Source organism: Zosterops lateralis, assembly GCF_965231275.1.
Source record: "Zosterops lateralis genome assembly, chromosome: 13".
NCBI classification, from domain to species: domain Eukaryota; kingdom Metazoa; phylum Chordata; class Aves; order Passeriformes; family Zosteropidae; genus Zosterops; species Zosterops lateralis.
Window position 1 is genome coordinate 16,772,332 of NC_139773.1, and position 25,353 is coordinate 16,797,684.

General features: G+C 41.4%; 2 protein-coding genes across 2 annotated transcripts in view; one reads left to right on the plus strand and one right to left on the minus strand.

Moving 5' to 3' along the window:
• The window catches only part of LOC310914606 (protein FAM169B-like), a 36,240-nt gene extending 28,365 nt beyond the window's left edge, over window positions 1–7,875 (minus strand). The window contains exon 1 of the mRNA XM_083870870.1: window positions 7,816–7,875. Coding sequence (XP_083726996.1) covers window positions 7,816–7,849 — 34 coding nt within the window. The 5' untranslated portion in view covers window positions 7,850–7,875. The remainder of the gene's footprint in view (window positions 1–7,815) is intronic.
• Window positions 1,394–24,029, plus strand: PGPEP1L (pyroglutamyl-peptidase I like). The gene is made up of 6 exons (XM_083870871.1): window positions 1,394–1,429; window positions 11,937–12,128; window positions 14,723–14,775; window positions 20,959–21,075; window positions 21,545–21,774; window positions 22,705–24,029. Exons 2-6 carry the CDS (start codon window positions 12,095–12,097, stop codon window positions 22,892–22,894), a joined length of 624 nt encoding a protein of 207 aa, XP_083726997.1. The 5' UTR covers window positions 1,394–1,429; window positions 11,937–12,094; the 3' UTR covers window positions 22,895–24,029.
• Window positions 24,030–25,353: the final 1,324 nt, after the last annotated feature.

The following is a 25,353-nucleotide window of genomic DNA, read 5'->3' on the forward strand; positions in this document are numbered from 1 at the left end:
GATGCAGCCAGATTGTAAAGCAAAATACATCAACCACACCGTAGATGAAGCATGAAAAGTGTTATGTCTGAAGTGAATTAATCATTTATCCTACAACTACTCTTTCATGTTCTACAAACACAGAGAAGGATACTACATGCATCCATTAAGGACTGTATGTTTACAGAAGAGCCATCAGTCACCACAGGACTTGTATCTGGATTTTGTACATTTGCGCAAATTTGTGCATAATTTTACATGTAAAAATATGAAAAATACCTCAGTCAGATTTCTAGTGGTGTAGGAACAAGAGGGATAAAAAGAACTTAACATTTCTAATTTTCAAGTTTCATTATTTTTTAATTTAGTTTTGCCACTAATGCTTGCAATAAGAGCATTGGCTTTGTTTATTGGCTTTATTTTCATGCCAATATATTTCACAATAACAACAATGACAAAAAAAACCGCCAAAAAAAAAAAAAAAAAAAAAGAAAAAACACCAAAAAAACAACTTCAGCAGGTTTTAAGTGTTTCTGGCGATATTCTGAGGGGTTTTGTACAGGAAGTATTTTTCTTTTTTTTAGTTTTTAAACCACTTTGCAATATGAGACAAACATGCTCCAAAACAAAATGACAGTATATCATGTCAATATTTAGGAGGGAGTGTTGTTGTAATTAAACCATGCAACTGAGACTAGAGCTCCTAAGATTTATTCTTAACACAGGTGTGTTTTTGTGGCCCCTAACAAATCACTGCATCTTCTGACTGGTTCCTTATCAGTTAAGTGTATGTCTTATCTACCACTTCAAAAGGGTGTGATGCTTTCCTTATCAGTGCCTCTGAAGCCACTATGTAATAAGACCAAGAAGTCACATAACATAAATTGTTCTCGGTTCTCCATGGACTGTCACTGCCATACTACAGAAGCACACCCAGGACAGTGTCTAGGTTTGAATAACTACTTTTTTTTTGCCCTTCTGAACCATCCACACATGACTGAAGTGCTGTCCCTCACCCTCTCACAGGAGCAGGAGCTCTGTGATAAACAGCAGGGTTTCACATCAACCCTTCTTCTTCCCTTCCCCATGAGCCTGAACAACTCCAGGCATGTGGTTTTTGTTAGACAACCGTATTTGTCTAACCTTTCAAAGGAAGGAAGAGGTCTTTGGCACGCTCCTGGGAGTACACGCAGAACCTGACTCTCACATCCTGAATTTAACCGAGCAAATACATGTACGAAACCCAAATTCTGGTGTAAGTGAAACTGCAGCATCAGAACAGCGTGTGGTGGCACTGGGTGAACACCGTGCTGCGGTATCACAGCGAGGCAGCTCCGCACCATGTGCTGCACACACATCACCCATGAAAACAACGTCCTTCCCACTGCTCTGCTTTCCCCCATTTCTTACAGGACAAGAACTCTTGGAATATTCAGGATGTAGGCTTCAGGTTCGTATGTTCCAATCCCAACATTTCACTTACTGTTCTATCACTGCTCAAATGGCCAGAAGGGCTTGAGGAGACAAACTAAATAAGTTTCTGTCTGTAAATATTCTTCAGCTGTGGAATTAATAACTGAAGGCAGAAAGGAAAAAATAATCCTAATCCCACTCCCAATCAAGAAATCTGTTTGATTAAATAGACGAGTTTAGCTATATATGTCATTACCACAAATTTTGTCACTCAAATGGAAGGCAAACCAAATCCTAGGCAGGCCAAACACAGGCTGCTATCCCACTAGCCATGCCATTCCCACAAACACATTTTTACTACTGATTTCAGTAAAGAGAAGAAAAAAGCTTCAGGTATACACATATATTTAGCTGGATGTAGATGAGAAAAAGGAAAACACCTACAATTTTCACACACTTCCATGAGCTCTGAAGGCCTTCCGAACCTTCTATTACCAGGTCTATAAAACACGTGTTTTTCATTTCCCAAAACTTAAGGTAATCCAAAATTTTCGAAATGGAAAAAGAATAGACAAGGAAATTAAACAATTGATTTAATTATTTAGCTTTTTTTCATAAAAATACTTAGCTGAAACCACATGAATTAAAATGTTTTGAAGGCTAGAAAAGCAAGTGCTTATTGAGGGCAATCATGTAATGGTGAGTGCACACTGAAGGAACACTTCCTCCACTCTAACCTGCACTACTCCCATAATCAAAATTCCAGCAAATAGGTTCCAACTATATCTATTTTCCTTCAGATGGATCCTTAGCAGTGTTATACTTCCAAATATAAAGCCTCATCCAACTCATAGCACAAATAAACTAAAATACATCTGTGTAAACAGGCTACCCCTGTCCTATTACACACACAATGCACATCTGGACTGGCATGTTTAGCACTAAGTTTTAACCCAGTGTAATTGAAAAAAGCTGAGGTATTACAGCCCAGAAACAGACTTTACAAATAAAAACTGCAGCATACTGTTAAACCATGGAAGTGCTACCAGCTGTAGCTATGACATATCAGAATTCATACTTCTGCACATTTAACTTTGTTTTTCACAGAGCTTAGATGTAAAAAAAAAGAAAGAGGCAGCTTACAGAATAATTCAGGGGAAAATGCAGTGCTGGAGAAAAGGGTGATTCAGGATTGTCATTAATTAAGACTTTAAGATTCATGTTCACATCAAGGTTTTCCAAGGAAATTCTATCAACTGAGTGGGACTGCTGCTAATACCTCTGAGCTCGTGAACATCAGCATCAAGTTCTTAATAAATACTGGTTTTCATAGAATCAAGAAATGGGCAGAAGTGCTCCTTGGAAAGTCTAACTTTGACTACTGAAGGCTGAGGTATGGATTTTGGAATCATAAAATGGTTCAGGTGGGAAGGGACCTTAAAGATCATCAATTCCCTGCCACGAGCAGGGACACCTTCCCAGGCTGCTCCATCCAACCTGGCCTTGGACACCTCCAGGGATGGGGCAGCCACAGCTGCTCTGGCATCAAACTTGTCTTTTCTTGCACATAGAAGCAAAAAAAAAAAAAATCTAAATCTGTCAACTTGATTATTTGTCTATCCCTTAAACAAAATGAAATACACAAGTTTTCCAGAACAACTGGAAGAAGGCGGATTTGAAAGGAAAATGGCAGGAAAGATTCTGTGAAGAGCAGCAGATCTTTGATGAAGCACAAGTGCAAATGCAGAAAGTGGCAATTCAATCCTTTACAAAGATAGAAGGTAGAAAGGAGGATCTCTTAGTCCAAAGTCATCCTGTAACTTGAGGGAAAGGAGGAAAACAATGACTCCCATTGTGATAAACAAGGAATAGTGAAATGGCAGGAAATGACAACTGAGTTTGACAAATGGTCTCACATGAATTCTCCATGGGGAGAAGCCAGACAGACTGACAGGACACTTTCAGAGAATGATTGTGTTTGAATAATTAAAAGTTATTACTGAAACACACACTGTTATAACCTGGCACCAGGGCTAGGATTTCAGTACCACATCAAATACATTTCCCCATTACTACCATCATCCAAAGGAAGTGTGAGAAACCTGAAGTCACACCCCACACAACCCTTAACATCATCTCATACAAATTACAGCAGTATGTGGCACACCAGGAGTACCTGAAAGCCCTGCTCTGCTATCAGAAAGGACAACATTCCCCAAACAAACAAAGCAGTGATGAAAACATGAGACAACTGTCTGGATTTTCAGAGATATCAGCTTCAAATACCACATCATTTGAGTTGCAAATGCTTTACATCTGACAGGCCTACTGCTCCCACCAGCAGAGAGCATAAGTCTGCCTAAAAAAGCCCAGCAGCCTTTCTCCAAATTACTTGCAAGGACCAATTTGCACAGCCAGAATAATCTCAAAATAAAGCAATTAATTTGAAGGAGGGGTGGGACAGGGAGGTAAAAAAGGAAAAAAAACAAAACCCAACGTCCCTTCCCCCAGTAATTCCCACTTTGCTGAATTTATTACATGGCTGCAAATTAATACATCACCTGCACCAGCTATCACAAGGCTGTCTCAGAACTTGCTTTAATAAACAGCTGCCAGTAGTGGAGGAAATATGTAAACATCACTCTTGGTTCTCTGTGCCATTGTGTCAGCTATTCTACATGTCTTTGAAGGTGCTCCAAAATCAGCATGGCTCTGCTTTTCCCTTTTTCTCCTTTTAGGAGGAGGAAAAAGCAGAGAAGGAAAGACAGGCTGGCAACAGAGGGCTAACTCTGTGCTTGCTGTGCTCTTGATAGTGAGGCTCAGTGTGTTCAAATGCAGTTTACACAGGCTCTTCTGTAAGGACAAAAGAAACCACTGCTGGTGGTTAAAAATGCAAAAGGTTTTGATTGCAATTGCTTGACAATCAGCCAAAGATATGACTTGGGGGAAAAACACAGCAAGGCAGCTATGACCAGAATAGAAGAAACAAGGAAAAACACATGGCTCGACTTCAGAGCAGAAAATTGACTTAGGCTTTGCATAAACGACAGCAATACCTCCAAGCCTGCCTTATCCACAGTCTGCCTGCAATGGGAACATGCAGGCTAAAAGCAGAGCCTATTAAAAGGCATAATGTTTCTAAACGGCATCTGTTACATACTAATAAGCATTACTTAAAGGACACAGGCCTTAAAATTGCTACCAAACGTGCACTTATCTGAGACTGCTGCAAGGCAGTCCTTACCACAGTGTCACACGGCACCATGGGAATCTGAATAATAGAAAACGTTTTTATTTCCTTTGGCTTGAAATCCTTACGCGGGAAAAACATGGAGGCACCTCCTGAGATTTTGAAGCTGTGCAACTTCACAGGAACGAAACACCAGCAAGAATTACATCAGAGGAGCCATTTGCCATCTGCTGTCAGTAACACTGTAAAGCCCAGCCACCAGACAGCAGTTTCAAAGGTTACAAACACGACGTTTTTAAGCATCCACAGACCTCGGGGTAACTGAGCAGGACACAGTTTCCTCCAGTTATGCGCGACCTGAGGGTCTGCCAATCATCCTGCAAAGACAACATGCCGGAGCTGGGAATTGCCAGGCGAGGCGTTTGGAAGTCTCTCAGTATGCAACCTTTACACAATGTGGCAAATACATACCAGCCTCATCACGTAGGTTCCTATAACACACTCGCAGCCATAATGCCTGCACACCTCCTCCCACTTGCAAATTGAAACCGGCCAGACTTTCTCCTGTGCTGTTTGTTTTCCCAAACTTTCCCTCAGGGGAAGGATGGTGTTCACTGAAATGCTACTATGGAAAGGGACTCTGGTTTGTTTGCTGGGGTTTGGGCTGTAGTTGTGCTTTGAAGGAAGTATTTAGGATTTTGTTTCCTGATTTCTTTTCTTTCTAGACCACGACTACATATTTATGTTAAAGACAGCGAGGTTTCAACAACTTGCCTTAGCTGTGGCAATGTTATGGGAGCCCTTACCTCTTATGTACACACAGTCTGAGTAAAATTCTACCAGTTCCATAGATGAGATTTTAGTTCCACTGTAGGAGTCTGGTTGTTAATCAGTCTCAGAGCTCTGAGAAGCATTTTTAGATGCAGAGGCCACATTCCTGATGGTGCCTATACACTACCTGAATTTTGTGTTTCCACCTTCCAGGCTGCTGACCTCCTTCCTATAAACTGATTAGCACGGATTTCATGGAGGGCAGGGAGATTTCCATCTTCCTAGAGAGACAGATGGAAATTTAAGGCTTCATTAATGCAATTGCCAAACTAGATATACAGGTTTCTCATCCACTAACTATTTCTCAGGCTCCAGAGCTGTATAGACGTGGTTGCTCACTGTTCTCACTGTTTCTGTTGGGTGGTTAACACATTCAGGTCTGACTTTCAAGGTGTTCTATAATCAAAATGAATTTGCAAGAAGGCTGAATTTAAAACAAGAACCTCAAGTTCTAGGTCAACAGCTGGCCTGCTTCTCAACAGCCAGGTTTGTCTGGGACTTGCAAAGGGGCTTAGAAACTTGGAAGTGTAAACAATCTTTCCCTGTGAAAAACAAGTTACAAGGACAGGCATCAAGACCGAGTTGTAGCATCTCAATTACAACACAACATGAACTGAAAAGCACTATTTGCACAAGAGCTAATGGCTGACTCTATCTGTTACTAAAGTGTACTGCATACTCAACTTGCTCATTGCCAACTGTTCCATAATTATTTTGAACATAGATTTATGCAATTAAATAACTATGCCAATACTCAGACAACACCTAAAAACAACATCAGCTATCCCAAAAGAGGAAGGGGATGGAAGAACAACTATTCTAAACATTCGGTTTGAGGGTGATGAAAAAGTCAGGGAGAAATGCAGACATTAACTGAACTGCCCAACACTACAATGCTTCCTTGGACATGAAAACCCAAGTTCTGTTCATCTAGAGATATTTTATTTAAGGACATCAGTAGAACTGAGAGTCTTCCCCCACCCAACCCCAAGAAATAGCATTATTACAAATGTTTTACTTCTGTAAGTGGTTGATAGGAGGGGAAAAAAGAGCAATCTGACTGCAATGCATTTAGCCATGAGCAGCTAGAGGAACTAATGAACAACATCATTATTTTACTGAAGGGGATGAAGTAGGTGCTTTAGATAAATGGCAGCAACTTAAAATGTGTTTCAGAAAATAAATTCACTTTCTCTCCATTTACCTGCTAGCGTGACAAATTAAGAAAGAAGAGTATAAAAACAGAGCAGGAGGGAAAGCAGTGCAAAAGCTAACTGAGGTGATGCAATGGGCCCTTATCCAAACAAGTGCGTGAACAGAGATTCTTGGAAGTCCTCCTAGTCAAACACAAACCCAGAACACTGCACATGCCAGACTCCTCTGGAAACCCACGTGCAGAAGATCCACCTATGCTAAAATCATGTCTCTTACCAAGCACTGGGAGCTTGGCCATTTGGGAACTGACACAATGTTCATTTCAAAAGTCCACCAGGTACTGAAGGGCTGAGTTCTGCTGGGCAGAGCAGCTCTTCACCCACTGCCACAAACACCAGCAGATCAACTCCTGCTGAAAGGAGACAAAGGGAGAGTGGCTTTGTCACAGAGTTCACCCTCTATGTCCACATGTTTCTTGTTCTAGTCACCTCGTCAACAGCAAAGAAAAGCTTTAAAGAATACTTTCTAAAGGATGGGTATGATATAGTATATGTATGCAGTAATATATTTGTATATTTTACTTTGTACACTACTCTGCAGTATACAAAGCCTTTTATATCTCATCTCAACACCAAAACAGTCCAACTAACTATTTTTGTGTGGTGAAGAACCAATGTGTTTACTGCTTTTTGTCCCTGTGTTTACCCTTTTGTCCCTGTTAAACCCTGCTCTGCTTTTGTTAAACCCTGGTTTTTGCTCAGTTTGGGTAAACAACTGCCGACGGTGCCTTTGAAAATGGGTATTTTTATGCAGTGTCCCCAATGCTCCTTAATGGCTTAAAGATCTACCGAAGTCTTGATTCATCCACCGCAAACACACACTGCAAACAGGAGTTGGGGGATCATCCTCTCCCCAGCATCACCTGCCGAACCACGGCGGGCAGGAGCCACCGGGCCGGCTCTCTCTGGGCAGGCCTGGACTAGCTGAACATCTGCAAAAGTCACCTGTACTTTGGGAAATGGAAAAACAAACCCTGCAGCACCTGCTCCGGGTGACCCTGCGCGCAGGGCTCGGGCTCTCCGCCTCCCTCGGGCGCTGCCGGGAGCGCGGCCGTGAGAGCCCCGGCCCCACCGGGGCACGGCCACAGGCGAGCGGGGCAGAGTTCCCTTGGAAAGCCCCGAATGTTTCGCGGTGTCTCGGCCGCCCGTGGCCACCCCGAGCCGCCTCCTCCTCCTCCTCTCTCTTACCCGCGGCCGCTCTTCCTCCTCCCTCGGCCGCCATCACTTCCTGCGGGGCGGGCGGGCAGCACTGAGGGCGGGCGGGCAGCGATGGCGGCTGAGGGGGCAGAGGATGGAGGAAGGCGGGGAGGAGAGCAGAGGGGCAATGCCGGGCCCGGGGTGGAGGCTGAAGGGGCAGAGGAGGGAGGAAGGCGGGGAGCAGAGGGATGGCGGCTGAGGGGGCAGAGGATGGAGGAAGGCGGGGAGCACAAGGGCCATGCCGGGCCCAGGATGGCGGCTCAGGGGGCAGAGGACGGAGGAAGGCGGGGAGCAGAGCAGAGGGGCCATGCCGGGCCCAGGGTGGCGGCTGAGGGGACAAAGAATGGAGGAAGGCGGGGAATAGCGGGGACCGTGCCCGGAGAGGCGAGGGAATGTCCTCAGGCTCGGGGAGTGCCCTCAGGCTCGGGAATTGCCCTCAGGCTCGGGAATTGCCCTCAGGCTCGGGATTGCCCTCAGCCCTCGCCATCGGAGCACGGCCCTGGGAGAAGGTCGGCCCGCGCTGCGTCTGAACTCAAAAAACTCCTACAAAAATCCCAAATTGTTTATTTAAAAGGCACAGAACGACAAAGCATAAAGTTACCGCCAGTTTGTGTTAACGCGGGTGACGTGAGGTAGAAGGTTTAGGAAGAGAAAAGAAGTACAAAAGTAACGTTTTTGTAGCGTTCTGCAGTGACCGCTGTTGATCTGAAAGAGGCTTTTGGAAAACCCGGGCAGCTGCCTGCTGTGCAGTACCACAGACCATAAACTGAGGTACAGGGGCTAAAACCAATACTACAGCTGTCAAAATTAAAAGTAGAATTCAGGAGGTGACTCAGAGCAGCCTTCATACCCCCATAGTACTGTCACTCAATTATATTTAAAATAACAGATAAGTATCAAAGCCATGGAGGTCTAAAGTATATGGAAATAATGGGTACATTTGCAAAGAAATAAACTCACCTTTGCACTTTGAACACCCAGGTACACTGATGTGACCTGGGGACCCAACTCAACAGGGACTCCATTGCCTGTTAGCAGAGCAACCAAAAAAAACCCTGAGTGGACCTGCCATTATATTTTTCCATTTACTATTTCTGTGGATTTTGCTGTAGAAAAGGCCTCATTCCACAGGGAACAGTGAGCTTTGCACTGAAATGTTTGCATCCTCTCTTTTCGTGGCATCTTTTTCTATCTACATAAAGACCAGCTTCAGTCTTTCCTGAGGACCATTTATTTTTATTAGTATGGGAAAGAAATATGGAGTGTTAGATCCTGAAATTTCTATTTAAAGTCCCATTATGGTTTAGTGTTAAATAGCATAACAGCTTGATTTCTCCCCCCCTCTCATTAAGTGTTGAACAGCTTAGATAAAAATGAGAATATATTAAACACTTCCACTTCACAGTTTAAAACGCTGGTCAGTGCCCGCCAATAACAAGAAATAAAAGAAATATATATAAGTAATAATAAAAGAGATAAAAATTAAAGAGCTGTTTCTAAATGAAGGGCCATATTCTGTTCTTGCCATCTACTAAAAAGCTACTCAAGCAGTGTGCTGCCAGCTCTGCAGCGTGGTCAGAATGCATTTGGAGAAAATATATTTTTCTCTTACTCAGCAGTTCAAACAATTTTTGAAAGTATCAGACAACTGTGCAGAAAAATATTCAAGGTGATAACCAGGATTTTCACGGTTGAGTTACTCCCATTTCTTCCCTACCTCGAGATGATGCCGTGCCAATCACACCCGTGTGTAGCAAAAAGGAAAACAACCAGTGTTTAGCTGAGTCAGCTGTGTCTGTGTCTTGCCCTCAAATAGCAAGGGCTTGGATTCTTAATTATGGATGGGGAGATTAATTTGCACAGACCTCAAATATCCAGTGACCCTCAAATCCATTGTTTTGGGCACAGATACACATGGGAGTGCTAATATTAAAGCTGCAATCAAACTTTAACAAAAACTTCAAAAGTGGCTTCAGCTTCAGATGAAGAAATCTTAGAGGAAAGAAAAGGTTTCATTTCTGAATAATTTCTGAGTAAGGCCTAGTTCAGATTTTTCTTGTCTTGTTTTTACTGTGTGGCACAACTGCAATAAACGCATTATTCCTCTAAGTATACTACCGTGCACACAAAGCTTGGGAACATGAGCAATCAGTTAAATCAGTGCAAAAATTAATTTCAGTGATTTCTGTCAAATTCCTGGTTTATTTAAACCACCAGCATTCCTCCCACACTTGCACAAGCGTTTACCAACACTGGAAAGATCTCAGAATCTTTACTTCCAATTCAGCAAACATCTGCTTATGAAAAGGGACTAAATTAACTACTGAAGACAATACTTCTGCCCCCCTCCAAAATTCTGTCAGCTTCTTCATACAGGCTTAGTGAATTAATCTTTGCTACTCTGTATTTTTCTTATTCCCTTTTGCCAGCTGTAAAAACTTTAAAAACTAGTACTACATTCCAAACAGATCATATCAGTTGTTTCAGAGTGCATGGAACTAATAGACTTACATCTCCCCTCTGGAAGAATATCTAATGAAATACCTAATATTTTCCAGCATTCAAGCAATACCCTTCATATATATATGCTATATATGAATACCCTTCATATATATTGCTATATATATATATATATGCATATATATATATAAAGCAGCTCTCATGTCCCAAAGAAAATAGAAAGTCTCACTCTAGAAATTAATTAAGCAACTATAGACCTTAAATCTTGCCTTATTCCTTACAAAATCTTTGTTCATTAGACCACCCTGTACTTAGATTTTTCTCTAAATAAACCCCAGCACAAATCAAAAATAACTATGAGAAGATTGGTATGTCATTGTCCTGTTCAGAATCATAGGAAATGTCTTAATGACTGGTCAAGCATAAAAATAAAAAAAAATTAAAATCTGGATTAACATAGGAGTATGAAGAACTGTAGGATTTTAAGAATAATTCAGTGCTCCCAGTGGCAGATTTCACCTTATTTAAAGCTGCAGAAAGCTCTGCTTCCTGTATTAGAAGCTCCTTCAGCCCCAGCAGCCAGCAAAAGTTAATTCTGCAAGTTGTGTTAAGAGAAAAAAATGGATGGTGGAATCAGAGTCTTTTAAATAAGGAGAATCCACACTTCTTTATTTTGGGTCTCAGCACAGGACGATTTAAATGACAGACACAGGTCAAAGCTCCAAACTTCATTCAGCCACCACCCAACCCAAGGGATTTCTTCAGAGATTTTTATTTTTTCCTTAAGGTCTCACAATTACCAGCTCTCTTGAGATAATATAGTGGCTTTCTATTCTTAGCTTATTTCTCCTCTCCCTCTCTCTCTCTCTCTCTCTCACACACACACACACACACACACTTCCTACTCAAAACAAGACCCAGTGAAACCCTCTGCCCACATAGTTATAATTCCCAAGAGAACTTGCATATGCTTTTGTTTTGGGCAGTGACAATGTGCATATGTTTTGATTTCAGGCCCCCCCATTGGCTCTCGGGCTCTACTTTAATGAAGACAGACCAGCTATTAAACTCACCAGTTTCAGCAAGCTATAACCCAGCTTCTAGAGTCCCTCTGACCTTGCAAGTTGGAGTGAGATTTTCTAACATGTTGCCTGTTAAAGGATATTACCAAGTAAATGTTTTGGGTTAGCAAATACGCACTTTTTCCCATTGGTGTTTGGTTTGAAAAGTGTACAGTGCTTGGACTCTTTCATAACAAGCCTGAGATAAAGATCAAGAGTAGTAAATCAGATAAGTGCTGTGAAGAGGAACAGCAGAGTTACCCCTGAGCTTAAGTTAGTAAGAAAAAGCCCAAGAAGAGTGGAAATGGACAGATAAGTTTTTGCAGTTGTCATTCCTCAACATTAAAGTGAATTACAACTGCTAAAAACAGAATACCCACAAAGATGTAGTAAAACTGATTCAATCATTTTCCGTTTACTCGTACATAAACAAGTGATGAAAAACATTGCTGGATATTTTCCAAGAAATTTCTTTAAGCTTTTCCTCTTCTTCCTAAAGACTCCATGTCTGGGAAGGGAACAAGTTTGGGGCAGTCCCAGTCAGCCAGTCTTCTATCTTTAATAGAGACGTAATCATTTTTGCTTTAAAAGTTACATGAGTCACAAATCATCCCTGTCATGTGAAGCCAGACTCATCACACTTGGAAGAAAAAAAGGTGCCCCAAATGAAGTTTGCCACAGATACCTGAATTAGAACACTGCTTGGAACTGAATGACAACAAAATTCCACCTTCTGGAGGATAGATTTCATGGATTCAAATTCCAACACTGTGGTGGTGACTGGTAAGATTTTGATTTTATTCTTTGAGCCAGAGATGGTATGCATGCATGCTTGATCTTTGTCATAAACAGTTTCCTGGAGGGAAAAAGAGTAGCAAATGGTCATAGTAACATTTCCAAATGGAAAATAACTTGCTGTGTCTTCCTAAGAAAAATCAGATGCATGTCAGAGGAAACAGACTGCAGTCTGCCCTCTTTACTGCCATCCAGTTTGGTTTGTTGTTCATTCTCTCCATGTTTTAATCTTTGTTGACATTCTCTCTGATCCAAACCACATAGCTCAAGGCAGTGTGGGCTACTATTAGATAAAGCTTACCCAAAGACGCTCTGAAGCAAGAAAACCAGGTTGCATCACAATGTCATACAGTCAGTGTCCAGAATTAGAGCAGCACATGGCAACTTTCAGGGGCTCAGTTTCATGGCAAGGTAAGGGAGTTTTAAACAGGAGATGCTGCCTCATCACTGCTAAACTAAACCATTCCATTTAAATATACCAAAGGAACATGCCTGAACATGCAGCACAAGGGACCAAATTTGGAGTTTCTCTTGCTGGCTCCAACTACTGCAGCATCAGAGAGGCAGAACCACCAGCTCAGAGAGTGCTGAGCTTTAAAAGGTTAAAGCTCCTAAGGAATGCTGCTGCTCGCTGTTCCTCTTGTTGCCACTGGCTCATCTAAGGGCAATCATTACACATATCTTGACATGTGAGTTGCTGGATAATTTTCCACTGCAGGTCATCTGAGGACATAGGAACGAGGGTGAAGCTACATCAAAGAGATTTGCATCTTGCTGTTTTCAATTAAACACTTTTTTTTTTTTTTTAATAGCTGCAAGATGGGCAGAACTAGTCTGGCTTGCTCCAGACGTTAACTGCAGATGAGCTGGATGGGAGTGCAGGAAAGGGCAAGAGGTATTTGCTAACCTCCTAAAAGGCTGACAGTCTGGTTCTCTCCTATGATATTTATGGCACATACCCCTGTTGGGAACACTTCTTAGCACCCTCTTAGTTTTTTCCTCTCTTTAGATCACCATTTATGTCCAGAAATCTCCTTGGTCAAAAAGCTTTAGACCAGTTAAGACACACGTGCATCTTTTAATCTACTACAGAGATTATCACAGCATGTCTCTGTCACATTTTCACCTGCTCAGAATATAAACCTGCTGGCAGGGAGCCCAGTTTATTATATGGAGCCCAGTAACACTCAGCCACCTACCTCTCCACATTGCTTCAGGTATTGCAGTAAAACTCTCCTACATTTTAGTAATCTTTCATAGCAATTTTATCCTAAGCTGTAGTTTCTTAGGGCCACCACTGACACAAGTGTTTCATTGTGAGCTACTTAATAACTTTATTATAATTCTGCAGTTCTACACACACAGGTACAGAAGGTTGTACAACTACGGCTCCAAAATGGAGCAGGTGCCACCTGAATTTTGCTCTCAAAGCACAGTAGGACTAATGGGGTTTTATGTTTCCTGGAAATGTGAAATGAGCAGTATTTTCTTTGTTCCCTCCCCATAGGAGGAACTCAAACCTGGAGAAGATATTGTCAAAAATATAAGCTTTTCATAACATTAAAGAGAAAAGATGGAGCAATCATGAAATAAATATTAACAAATTAAGAAATGCTTAAAGTCTAGCACTAATTAAGCTGTCACAAGCCTGCATTTAGACTTAATTGCCTCCACATACAAGTAGCTTTCACTGTGCAAAATGGCAATCATCTGCTGTCAAGTATTTACTTGTCCATTTAAGGATTTTAAATATTTAAGAGTTATAGCATTAAAACCATTTCACAAAGTCATTTTCCTGACAGCCAGGATCTAGGACTTGGCAACACTCTGGATTGAGAACATTAATTGAGATTAATAAAGATAGTGGGAGTTTTCCATCAAACTTTCCAATGACAAAATGCCCATCTGCTCAAAATTAGGTCTTTTCCCTTTTTTATTAATAAAAAAAAAATCCTTTTACAAAAAAAAGATGCATAAAATTGAATTTAATACTTTTGGAGTCAAAGTGTTGTTTCACCTTTTCTCCTCTCTTTCCTGGTGAAAAAAGTGAAATAAGACATTTTTCCCAGCATCACATTTCCTGGATAGAAAACGGTAAGTTTTCATTACTTGTGATTAAAATAAATCACAAATTAAATAAATTTTACTCTTCCAAACATTTTCATTAAATATGCACAGCTTCATCTTCATGAGCTTTAACAATACGAATGACACATTAACTGTGACCCAGGAGTATTTAATACCATAACTTTTAGTAGTGGTATTTCTATGGATGATGATCCTTCCCCAAAATCATCATTTACATGATCTGTCCTATTGGTTCCACTACATTTACCCAGCTCTCTGATAAGAAAGCCTTGACATCAATGAAGATTGCAGGATTAGTTCTTTTATCAGTGAATATACAAATTGAAAATACTATTCCCTTAAGTGTTATAAAAGCTAAATCCTATCTAAAAAACTCAACCTCCATAACCAAAACTAGGAAGATAAAGATCAAATATATGTGTGCACACATGTCAGCACGTAATCTGCAATTGCAGAATAAGCACAGGTTAAAAACATATTTCTCTTTTTTTCAGGTTTTGGTCCCTTCAGACAATACCTGGTTAATTCTAGCTGGGAAGCAGTGAAGGTAGGCATAAAAAAAAAAAAAAAAAAAAAAAAAAAAAAAAAAAAAAAAAAAAAAAAAAAGGAGGGAAGAATTTTATTTTTTAGACATCCCAACACAAACTGGTTTTAGGCTTTCCATTCCCTTTTCCTGAATCATTAAACAGAATTGTGCCACATGGAGCAGACACCCAACATGGAACAAAGAGGATAATGAAGAAATTAAATGTTATTTTACTTGCATTATTTTTTTGGTGCTATTTAAGCACTTCAAAACATTATTCTTTATTTTAAAAAATTATTTTTATCCCGGGTGCCTTCTCTACAACTACTGCATGTTCCACAGGTTATCCCTGTCTTCAGTACACTGATCATTTCTCCTACCACAGTTCATTTTATCCTGTCTGTGTGACACAAGTGGAGCCTATTGAGTTCTCACTGCCTGCTTCAGGCACACAGAACCTAAACTGCAGTTCTGAGTGTGAGTTCACATTTCAGCTTTGGCTTCCACTTTCAAATGACAGTGAAGTCTACAGTTAAATTGAAAACAAGGTCATTCTGAGAGGGTTTTTTTCCTCCATACACCTTGACTGGCAGTAACAAGTCTCTGATGCAGTCTCGAAAATTCCTGCTTGTTTCCTAAATCTGTGTATTAGAACAAATTTAGCTGGGAGATACAAAGACATGGTTTGGATACCTGGCTTTCAGCATCAACTGATTCATTCTCCTTGTCACAGACAAGAGCCTTTCCTGGAGTTCAGTTACTCTCATAAGGTACTATGAACAGAGTTACTGTGAGAGGGTCTTTCACATAAGATTTTAGTAATCCCAAGGTAAAAAGAAGGTTACAGAATGAAATATGAAACTAGTGGGGGAACAGTCAAAGTAGTAAAATTAAATTGGAGCATTGGTCCAAAATGTGCAAGAAATGACAGATAATACTGGAAAAATGGAAAGCAGGACATGTAAAACAAACCAAGGAGTCTGTGTTCTATTATGAAGGCTGAAACAAGTCCATATATTTTTTAATTCTTTTGGACACTGAAATGAGAAAATCAGCTATAGGAAAGTATTAGCAATGACAGAAAGGTGATGGCTCTACAGGACTATAACCATAGTACTAATTTAGGTGACAGCTACTGAATATCTGTTTGGAAAATGAAGTACACTCAAGCCAAGATGATTGAAAAACAAGGAGCCACTATGTTTTTCCAAAGACCAAAGCTGTAGCAATTCCACCAAAACATACATCTTTTCTATTCTACCTTTGTTGGGTGAAGAATGCTGAGTGCAGCTTGGTGTTTGGTAGAATAAATCTCTTGCCCCCTCCAAGTCATGAGGGATGTTATCCCTGTAGTCAAACAAGAAACAAAAATACTTCTGTGATACCTTTCCACACCCCAGCCATGACCCAAGGAGGCCCATAAATTATCTTAACTCCAACTTGACATGTGCCCTAAACCACAAATATTTGTCAGTTGACAGTGTTCTTGCTCATTATTTCCTGATTCCTATTGGTTCTAATTTTGGGTGCAAGATCATCCTCTTCTGGCTGAAAATAGAGCATGTTCTTTATCTGCAAGCAAAACAGCCTGGAGCAAGAAGGCACGGATGGGATGAGTTTTCTGTAACAATGCCACGAGCTGGCCACGCCAAGGAGTTACATAACAAGGGCCACAGCATTCTGTAACAAAACAGATGTCAGTCCTTGTGCATGGAGGAGAACAAATCCATTTCCCTCTGATGTGGCACCCTCTATGTGGAATTAATTTGTATTCAGACTTGGGATGCTGCTTTGGTTTCCTACTACCTGGCAAAGGTGGTTAATTCAGGCAAGTCAGAGAAACTTGCTGCAAATCTGGAAGTACTTTGGATTTTGATAGGTTTCTCCATACTAAATAGCAATCTCATAGTGTTGTTCCATTGGCTTCATTCATAGGAGTAGCCCTTGGATCTTCAGAAATCTTATGCACATATATTAAAGATAGAAAAATTTAGTATTTACATCTGGAAGTAATCCTGTCTTGGCTTGGGGTACCTGCATGGATCACTGGAGTGACATAAAACCCTCCTGCCAAGTCTCTTTGCTGTGAACCATGCAAGTGTGCACTCAAATTCATCCTCAGGAACGTGCTGAGCAGCCAGAACAGACCTACTAAATATGACTGGTCAGGCTTAATGCCTTTGTAGCATTACCCAGAACTATCCTAATTATTACCCCAGAATGAAGTAGGTGCTTATCAGAAGCCTGGACATCACAGCACCCTCAGTGATGATGTAATGCTGATACACACAGTCATAAAAGTTCACATCCAAGAAGGGTCCTCATACCAAAAGCATCTGAAACCTTGTAAAAATACATTTAACAGTTCCAGTGTCCTAATTCCAAAGCATAACCTCACTTTTGAAATGGATCCTTTGCCAAAGAACCGTGGCTGCCCTTCTGTGAGCAGTACTTGCTCACAACTGCTCCCTTAAGCTCCTCCACAAGATGCTGTTGGTGGGATCACCTGTGCTCCTGAACCTTCTCTTCTTGCTGTAGGGAGGATCAGAGATTGATCCAATGAGCACACAGCCCATTCCAATAGCTACATCCCTTCTGTGTCCTCCTGGGCACACAGAAAAATATTATTTCTCTTACAAATTCACTATTTACTACTATTGCCTTTGTGGTGAATAAGCCAATTTCCCTTGAAGTCCTCAGGAATCCAACGATAAATGTGAGTAAAACTCTACAAATCACAATACCTACTGGTTTAAAAAGAGTATTTGTCTTGAATTTCCTCTTTTAGAATATGAAGATAATTTTTTTCAAGAATGTGAGGAATACCCCATTGTTTTTGCATGGACCCAAGTTCTCATCACAGCACAAGACTCACACCAGGCATTCATCAGCATTGCATTCTTCATCCATGCAGTTTTTGTTCCTCAGCAGGTACCCCTCAAGTGTTCAGGGAAAAGGAGATCAAATGAACCCAAAAGCACAGACAAATCTGTCAATTCAAGGTCCTGGAGAAAAACTTCAGAGCTCTTACACACACCATCACCTGGCCCAGCATGGTTGTCTAGCACTAGGAAGACAGCTTATCTTTTAGAAACCTGTCTCACTAAGTTTTTCATGGTTCTCATAACTTCATTCACCTGAAATAGCCTCATAAAATATGCACAAAAGCTCTGCCAGCAACACTTTTAACTCTGGAAGTGCAGGACATTCTCACTGAAGGAAAACACCACCAGGTATTTACTCTGCATTTGCTGACACTGAGTTATCAAGATGCCTTAGTGCTGCAGCACCACATGGGACCTTCAGAATCCCAGATCCCCTGATTTATTTATTCCATGCTGCAGATTGATGGTTCCACCTAATAACCCTTGATCCAACCCTGCTGCTGTGTCTCCTCCAGAAAGTCCTGTCTGCAGCTTGGCACCCAAATGACCTATCAGAGCACTCCACCATCAAGGTCAAAGTCCCCAGTTAACAGGGCACAAATGTAAGTTGAGTGACAACATTCATAGTAATTAAACTGTTAGTGCAAAGAACAGGTCACATTTCCAACTGCTTCTGGGAACTATGTCTGCTATCGGGAGATGAGGATCAGATCTCCCAGTGCAGTTTTTCATCCTGCCACTGACCATGTGGTCTTTGGAAATCTGTCATTTAATCTGTCTCTCTCCCTCTCTGCTTTAGTTTCATCATCTGTGAAACTAAGACATTGCTATTTAGTGCCTTCATTTCTGTTTCTTACGTCCCTGAAGTTTTAAGAAGGTTATCTACAGGATTAGGAAAAACCCAACAACTCAAAACAACCAAAAACCCAAACCAAACACATAAACAAACCCCCACTAACCAGCCACACAAAAACACCTTTGTTTGCAATGTACTTGCAGTGTGGCTGGGGCAACTGAAACCTTCTGGTTTCCTTTCTGCACCAACACAAGCAGTTCACAAGATTAACACACGCAACCACCTTCCCAGCGACCCAAATCAGTGAGAACTCAGACAAAATCAGTGATGTTTTCCAGGGTTTTCTAGAAGTTCAAGCAATTTCCAACGCTGAGCACCAACCTGAGCACAGTGCTGTGCAAATCACTTCTCTTTGGACCAGAACACCAGTGGACCAGAACTATGACCACAACTCACAATACCTCAAGGTCAGCAGCTGATAATGCTGGATTTCTTCTCCCTTCTAGAACTTCCCAGAAAAAGAATCTTCATGTTTTCTTTTGAGCTACTTTTCCCACAAAACAGTCCTCCAAAACTTTTCTCCTCCTTTGAAATTTCCTTTCCTGTTTCAACTACAAAAGACAGGCACTTGTTTACTGACTTCACTCACCAGTGTGAGCTCTAGTTTCCAGGTGCAGTTACCCTCCTCTAACCACCTTCAGTCTCCCACCTTAAATGCAAAATTGGTTCTGGTTAAGGCTGAGACAAGGAACAACCTTTTTTTGTTTTGTTCCATGTTTACACAACATCTGGTCTAATGAATGTAAGCCCATGGCTGGGATTGTTAGACAACACAGTAAAACACATTATTGACAACACGCTGAAATTGCTCAGGACATGGAGAACCATCTTCCTTTGACACAAATTCTCAGCCATTTGCTATTGGCCAGCTTGAGTTTGGCCCTGCACAAAAGTACTTCTGTGTGTTTCTGCCACTGGTGACAGCAGAATGTCTCAGCCCAGAGAGCACGAGAGGAGAACAGCATTACAGCTGGCTTTGGGTATCCACGTTCTGCACCAAAGTTAGGGGCAGTTGAGTCCTTTAAGCCTTAGAGTTTAAAAGAAAGCATCTCATTAAATGTAAAAATTAAAAATGCTTTGGGGGAAAAAAAAAAAGCTAATTGTGAACCATCTGGGGTTTTCTTGTGTGGAGGCTCAGGCACAGTACAGCATTCTTCAGCAGGATGATGCAATGGGCTCTCAAAGACTGTCAGTGCCTACAGGAAAAAAAGGCTGGCACTGTTCTCCAAATGTGTTTACTTCCCTGCAGGCATTGTTTCCTTGCTTGTGTCAAATAGTTTATTGAGCACAGCTAATCAATGCTTCCGCTGACAAGAAAATTGGAACAGTTTATATAGGAAGTGAGTGTTGAAGGGCAAATTTCCCAGAACTGTGGGCCTCGTCCACATGGGTATCCTGAGTGAGAAACAAAAATCCGAGAATACAATGACACTGATTACAGTTACAGGTCTCTTGGGCTAATCAGACATCTCCACTTTTGCCTGTGTCCCCTTAAAAACTTAACCTGTGCCATCCTTTGGTAGTGGTTTACTGAAATGGAACAGGGATTTTCAACCATCATTCCACTTTTCTGGGACAAAGCTTTCCACCTCAGACAATTCCTTCTGCATCCTGCCACTGCAGCTGCTTATCTTCTGCTGGGGCCTATGCCTTGTTTGTTATCCCTCTTCCACTGACAAAATCATTTCAAGTCATCTCCATGTGACATTTATTCTCCAGACCATCTTCCAACCACCTGCCCAACCTGCTGCTTTGTTCTATTCACCTCAATTCTGGGCATAATCTTTTCTTTGGGAAAATTGGTCCTGTGTGGAAATTCAACTGTACATAATTAACACAGGAGTAACATCTCAGTGACATTTCCTTTTACTAGAGAAACATTCTGGACCAAAAAATTAATTAAACTCATTCTAAATGTGACTTCCTCACATTAACAGTGACCTTCAGCAAAGCTTACCTGAACCTGGTCAAGCCAGCAGATCTTGTGCCCCTGCAGTGAAAAAGTCACGCTTAAGGTGAATTCTCCTTGTTTTTGTCTCTTGGTAGTGCAGTTTTTCTACCAGATCTTTCAGAGAAACAGCTCTTACCTACAGCAAAGCCTATTTAGATGCTTTCAAGGGTGGAGCTTTTCTGAGAGATGCTGTCTCATGGCTCCCCAGGGACCAGTCCCAAAGCAATAACCCCTCCCACCCACTGGAGACTGAGCATCTCCTTGGAAAACACAACAATGGCTCCACACGGACAGACGTGACATTAGCAAACTGTTTAACACATTTTAGCCTCTTCCAGTTAAAAGAGAGGGAGCAACCACAAAACAAATCTCATTGCAGACCAATGTTCAGGAACCATGGGCTAAGATGTTGCTCTTTAACGTGTTTTCTCAGTTCAATCAGCTCAGTTTCTTTATCAGAATCAGAAACCTAGTGCTCCTTCAAGTCCTCAGTGGCTTTTTTGTAAACACAGGAGCTGTCCAAGAGAGGCCTTGGTGAAAACATCAATCTCAGGATCATGCAGCTACCAGTGGTTTACCAAAAAGCAAAGGAGCAAATCTGCAAGATATGGACAACTCTTCAGCCACTGGTGGGTAATGATGAAGTTACACAATTTCCTCCCCTTCCCTGAAAACAATGAAAAAATCTCCAAGAGAGTTATTGCAAAACATCAAACAACTCTGGAAAGTGACTAATGATACTGTGATCAAGGTTCCAAGCTGAAATTCCGAGCACACATTAATTAGCAGGCTGGTTTAACCCTATGCCAGTTAAACAGCATAACTGATGCTGAACAAAGGAAAGGAAAACATCTACCATAAACTGCAAAAAAGGTACTGCAGCTCTGCAGTCCTGACTAGACACAACAAAAAACTCCAGCCTTACTTGGTTCTCATTTATAATCCCTTATCAAAGTTTTCTTTAGACATGAGCAAGACTCCCCACCTTGAAGCCAGCAATTCACATAACGCTTGGCACTTTTGCATCACGTGTTTTTTTTAAAAAAAAACAGGTCTCATTTTTAATTTCCTGTTATTCACTCTGGTGGGAAAAACCAGCTTACAGTTCACGTTGGGCTGGCTCCATCCGCCACAGCGCTCATCATCCTGGAGCAGTGTGGGAAGAACAAAGGCTACCAGGAGAGGGATGCTTGTGGTTTTCACCCAGAAGGTGCCTGCTGCGTGCTAGATGGCCCAGAAAAGATTGAATCTGCAATTAATATGAAGGCTCTCTGGAAAAACATCTCAGTGGAAGGGATTGATATCATCCTTTCCAGAGATGCAGGAAGGTAAATGCCACCTGTCAGGGGCTCACAGAAACAACTCAGCTTGTTTCACCTTGGGGAATCTTTGCCATGGCATCTTCTCAACACAAATCACTCTGAAGCAAAGTCTTCAGAGGGGCACAACAACGAAATTGGGATGGATTTAAATTTTATGTAAAGCAGCCTTCATGAAAAACTACAGCCAGTAGATATTTTTCCATAGATTTGTAAATTCCAAAAGAAACAAGTTCCAACATAGCACGCCCCGTGATGAGCAACTCCAGTAAACCTCAGCTATTAGGAGAGTCTGAAAGCAATACTGACTAGTAGCAGATTTTAATCTATTTTTCTCAGCTGGGAGGGATACAAAATGTAAATAGATATACTGGAGAGCAGCAATTACAGGTACTGTTAGAACCAGGCCTGTGATCTCATTATGTGTTCCAGTAGCATTGAAGCAATTTTCTACTATGCTAGTCTTCACTGGAAAGGAAAACAAACCAGTAATTTTCATTTTTATTTTAAATAAAAATCAGCTAATATTGGCCCTTAAATTCAAGATTTGCACCTGAATTTTAAAAGGTGGAATGATAAGAAAAATTCCTTCAGACAGGGAGATTTTATGACTTAGACAAAAACTGTGTTACATGGTTGTAATTTCCAGCAGGGTGTGTAACCTTTCCCACCCCACAAGAATGCCTGTCTTGTGATTATTTTTTTTATTTTATTTAAAGTTCTTTGTGGGTGGGTGTCTGAGAAACCAAACCATCAGATAAGCAACATTTGTTTCTCAAACTTGGTTTATTTTAGCATTTCCTTTATTCACTAAGCAAATATGTTCTTAATAATTTCATAAACCAGATCTGGTTTGGCTACTTAGAATATTTTAATTTAATCAAGGTTTACTGAGCCTTAATTCAGGTTTCTGGTTTTGTTTTGTTCTTAATATTGCAGGTACATCTGTGATTACACCTACTACACTTCTCTGTATTATGGCAATGGAAGAGCTGCTTTCATCCACGTCCCTCCATTATCTGAGTCGGTAACAGCAGAATTTCTAGGAAAAGCATTACAGACCATTATCTTAGCAATGTTAGAACAGTGTGGGGAACAAAGAGAGACAGATCATACAGGGGGAAAATGATGATTTCTTAGAATGTAATTCCTTACCTCTTAAATGAAGCAGATCTAAAGATTATTTAAAACCCACACACAAAGGATTTTATAGCCCATGTTATTTTCAGTGTAATTTCCTTGCAAAACCCAACCGTTTGCATCTCTTAGAAAAGGATTGAGGGGGAAAAAACCCAAATGATTGGCGGCTCATATTGCAAACAATAAAGTTGTTCAGATTTCAGAAAGTGTGAAAGTGGATTGAAAACATTTTAGATGCTGAATCCTGGTTCTGTTGGTTAGAAAGACATCAGAAAAGACTTGCTGACCCCAGATGGATGCTCACAGCTATAAGGACTCAGCACGAGATGGAGGTAACAGAGATCCCCCTCAGCCCTTCCGAGTCCAGAGTTCAGCCCACAAAATATGTGGGTATGGGAGAAACCAAAACACACTTGGGGATTCTGGTGTGTGAAGTTCTACAATTCTCTCTCACTGACCTGCTGTAGATGCTGCTTTCCACATCAGCAATGGGCTCTGACTCAGAGGGACTTCAGAGAAAACAAAACCAGCAGGATCTCTAATGCTCTTTGTACCTTGAGTTTCAACCCAAACCTGCCACTTTCCCCAAATTCTTCAGTGCCTGTCCCAAGGGAAAACACCCCAGTCCTTCCACAGAGCACAACCCAAAGGCAAATCCAAAAGCTAACCTGTCCCAAGAGAGGCAATCCTGAAGCACTGTGCTGTGGGGAGAGTTAGGGCACCTGAGGTTACCTACAGAACAGGCACCCAAGGAGATCCCAAACTGTCAAACATGGGACCAGACTCCTCCACATCTCAAACAGCTCCACACAGAAGGGCTGGTACCACAGGGGGTCACACAGGGAATGTCCACACTCTCCTCTGAAATCCTGCTGCCAGGACACAAGGACAAGATGGAATCAGTTAGTGGAACAGCACAGCAGCAGCTTAATCTGAACACCTGGGATTTCCTGAGGGAAACAAAAGCCTGTTCCTCAAGCACCATCAGTAAAAAGGACAAGAGACAAACACAACAGCACAGGCAGCTGCTGGGGCTTTGGGGCCACCACTGAGCCTTGTTTTAGTCAACGTGTTGATGCCAAGAGTCTGAGGAACTGGAAACGCCAAGATAATGCTGCTACTGGCTTTTCCAGTGGTACAGAAAGCTGAAAACCAGGTGCTGGCTGGCTGAATGCCTCACATGGGGACTGCTCTGCAGGTAAATGAATAACTAACAATGCTCACCTTATCCACAGGAACCGCCTCGTGCAGAACTGCTCAAATCTCAGCCACAAAGGAGCCAAAAGCTCAGTGTCTCTCGATGAAAATGCTTTTGATTTCAACCAAACAATGGCAGTACTGACTCCTATTAAGAGTAGCTCAATTAGAAGCAGCCAGAAAGGGCAGAGGAAAATCAGAGCAGCTTTACTCTGAGTTTTCTAACCTGTACTTGCTTTGCATAAGGAGCAACAAAATCAGAAACAAGCAAATGCATACAGAATTCTTTTATTTAACTTAAATCATGTAGTACTGAAACTACTAGAAAAAAGCAGAGTAAGAGAAACTAAAGGAGCCTTAGCTTCAGCCATTCAAAATAGACAAAGTTTCTTCTTTTCATAATGTAAAGAATCCCGAGTATATCGCAATAACAGGAATAAATTCTTACAACAGAATATACAAAAACATTTTGAAATTTTTTTTATCTACTGATTCATTTTAATATAAACACAGGAATTTCTTTAGGAATAATTTATACACAGCAAGTCTTTTTATGTAATAAATTGGCCATGTTATTGTTTAATTTTCTCTTAAAAAAATTTAAACAAGAAAAATTGGAAAATGTATTTGCAACTGCATCCATTCCTTAGCACTTTCTAGTTTTTTGTCCCAGAGGTAGACAAACTCTGGCCAATCCTTTCATCTCAAACCTCACTGGTTCAGAAAACAGAAGAAGTGAAAGGTGTCCCTGTCCACAGCAGAGAGGTTGGATCTTCAAGATTTTTAAATAACAGTAAATAGGGACCCTGCCTTGCTCATTTCAACAAAGCTTCCAATGGTGCTCAACAGCTTTAGAGGCTGCACACAAGCATTTAAAGTGATAAGAAATTTGCACAGAGTTCTTCAATGGCAATTACCAAAACCACCTTCCCTCTTTCCCTTGTGCAGTCACATCCTTCAAAGCAGGAGGCCCCCCACGAGCCTGGGGAGCAGCAAACCCTGCTCTGTTTCCCCCACCAGTGAGGTTCCTGTCATCCATGAAGGTAACTGCCCTAGACAGCAAAGTGAAATGACCAGGTAAGATGATCCCACCCCAACCAGAGGGCTCTGGAAGACCAGGATACTGAAGATACAGAACATTTTCCCAATTCCTTTACTCACTCGCTGTATACTGGGTCACAAAGCTTGGGCGGGACAGGGGAGAGGGACAAGCCATGAATTGGACAAGTCAGCAATTCCTTTTTTGGCATA

Coding starts and splice junctions, on each gene's coding strand:
- PGPEP1L (XM_083870871.1), top strand. CDS start 12,095: ATGGATTCAAATTCCAACACTGTGGTGGTGACTG. Junction 12,129..14,722: donor CAACACTGTGGTGGTGACTG/GTAAGATTTTGA, acceptor TCTTTTTTTCAG/GTTTTGGTCCCTTCAGACAA. Junction 14,776..20,958: donor CTAGCTGGGAAGCAGTGAAG/GTAGGCATAAAA, acceptor TTGTAAACACAG/GAGCTGTCCAAGAGAGGCCT.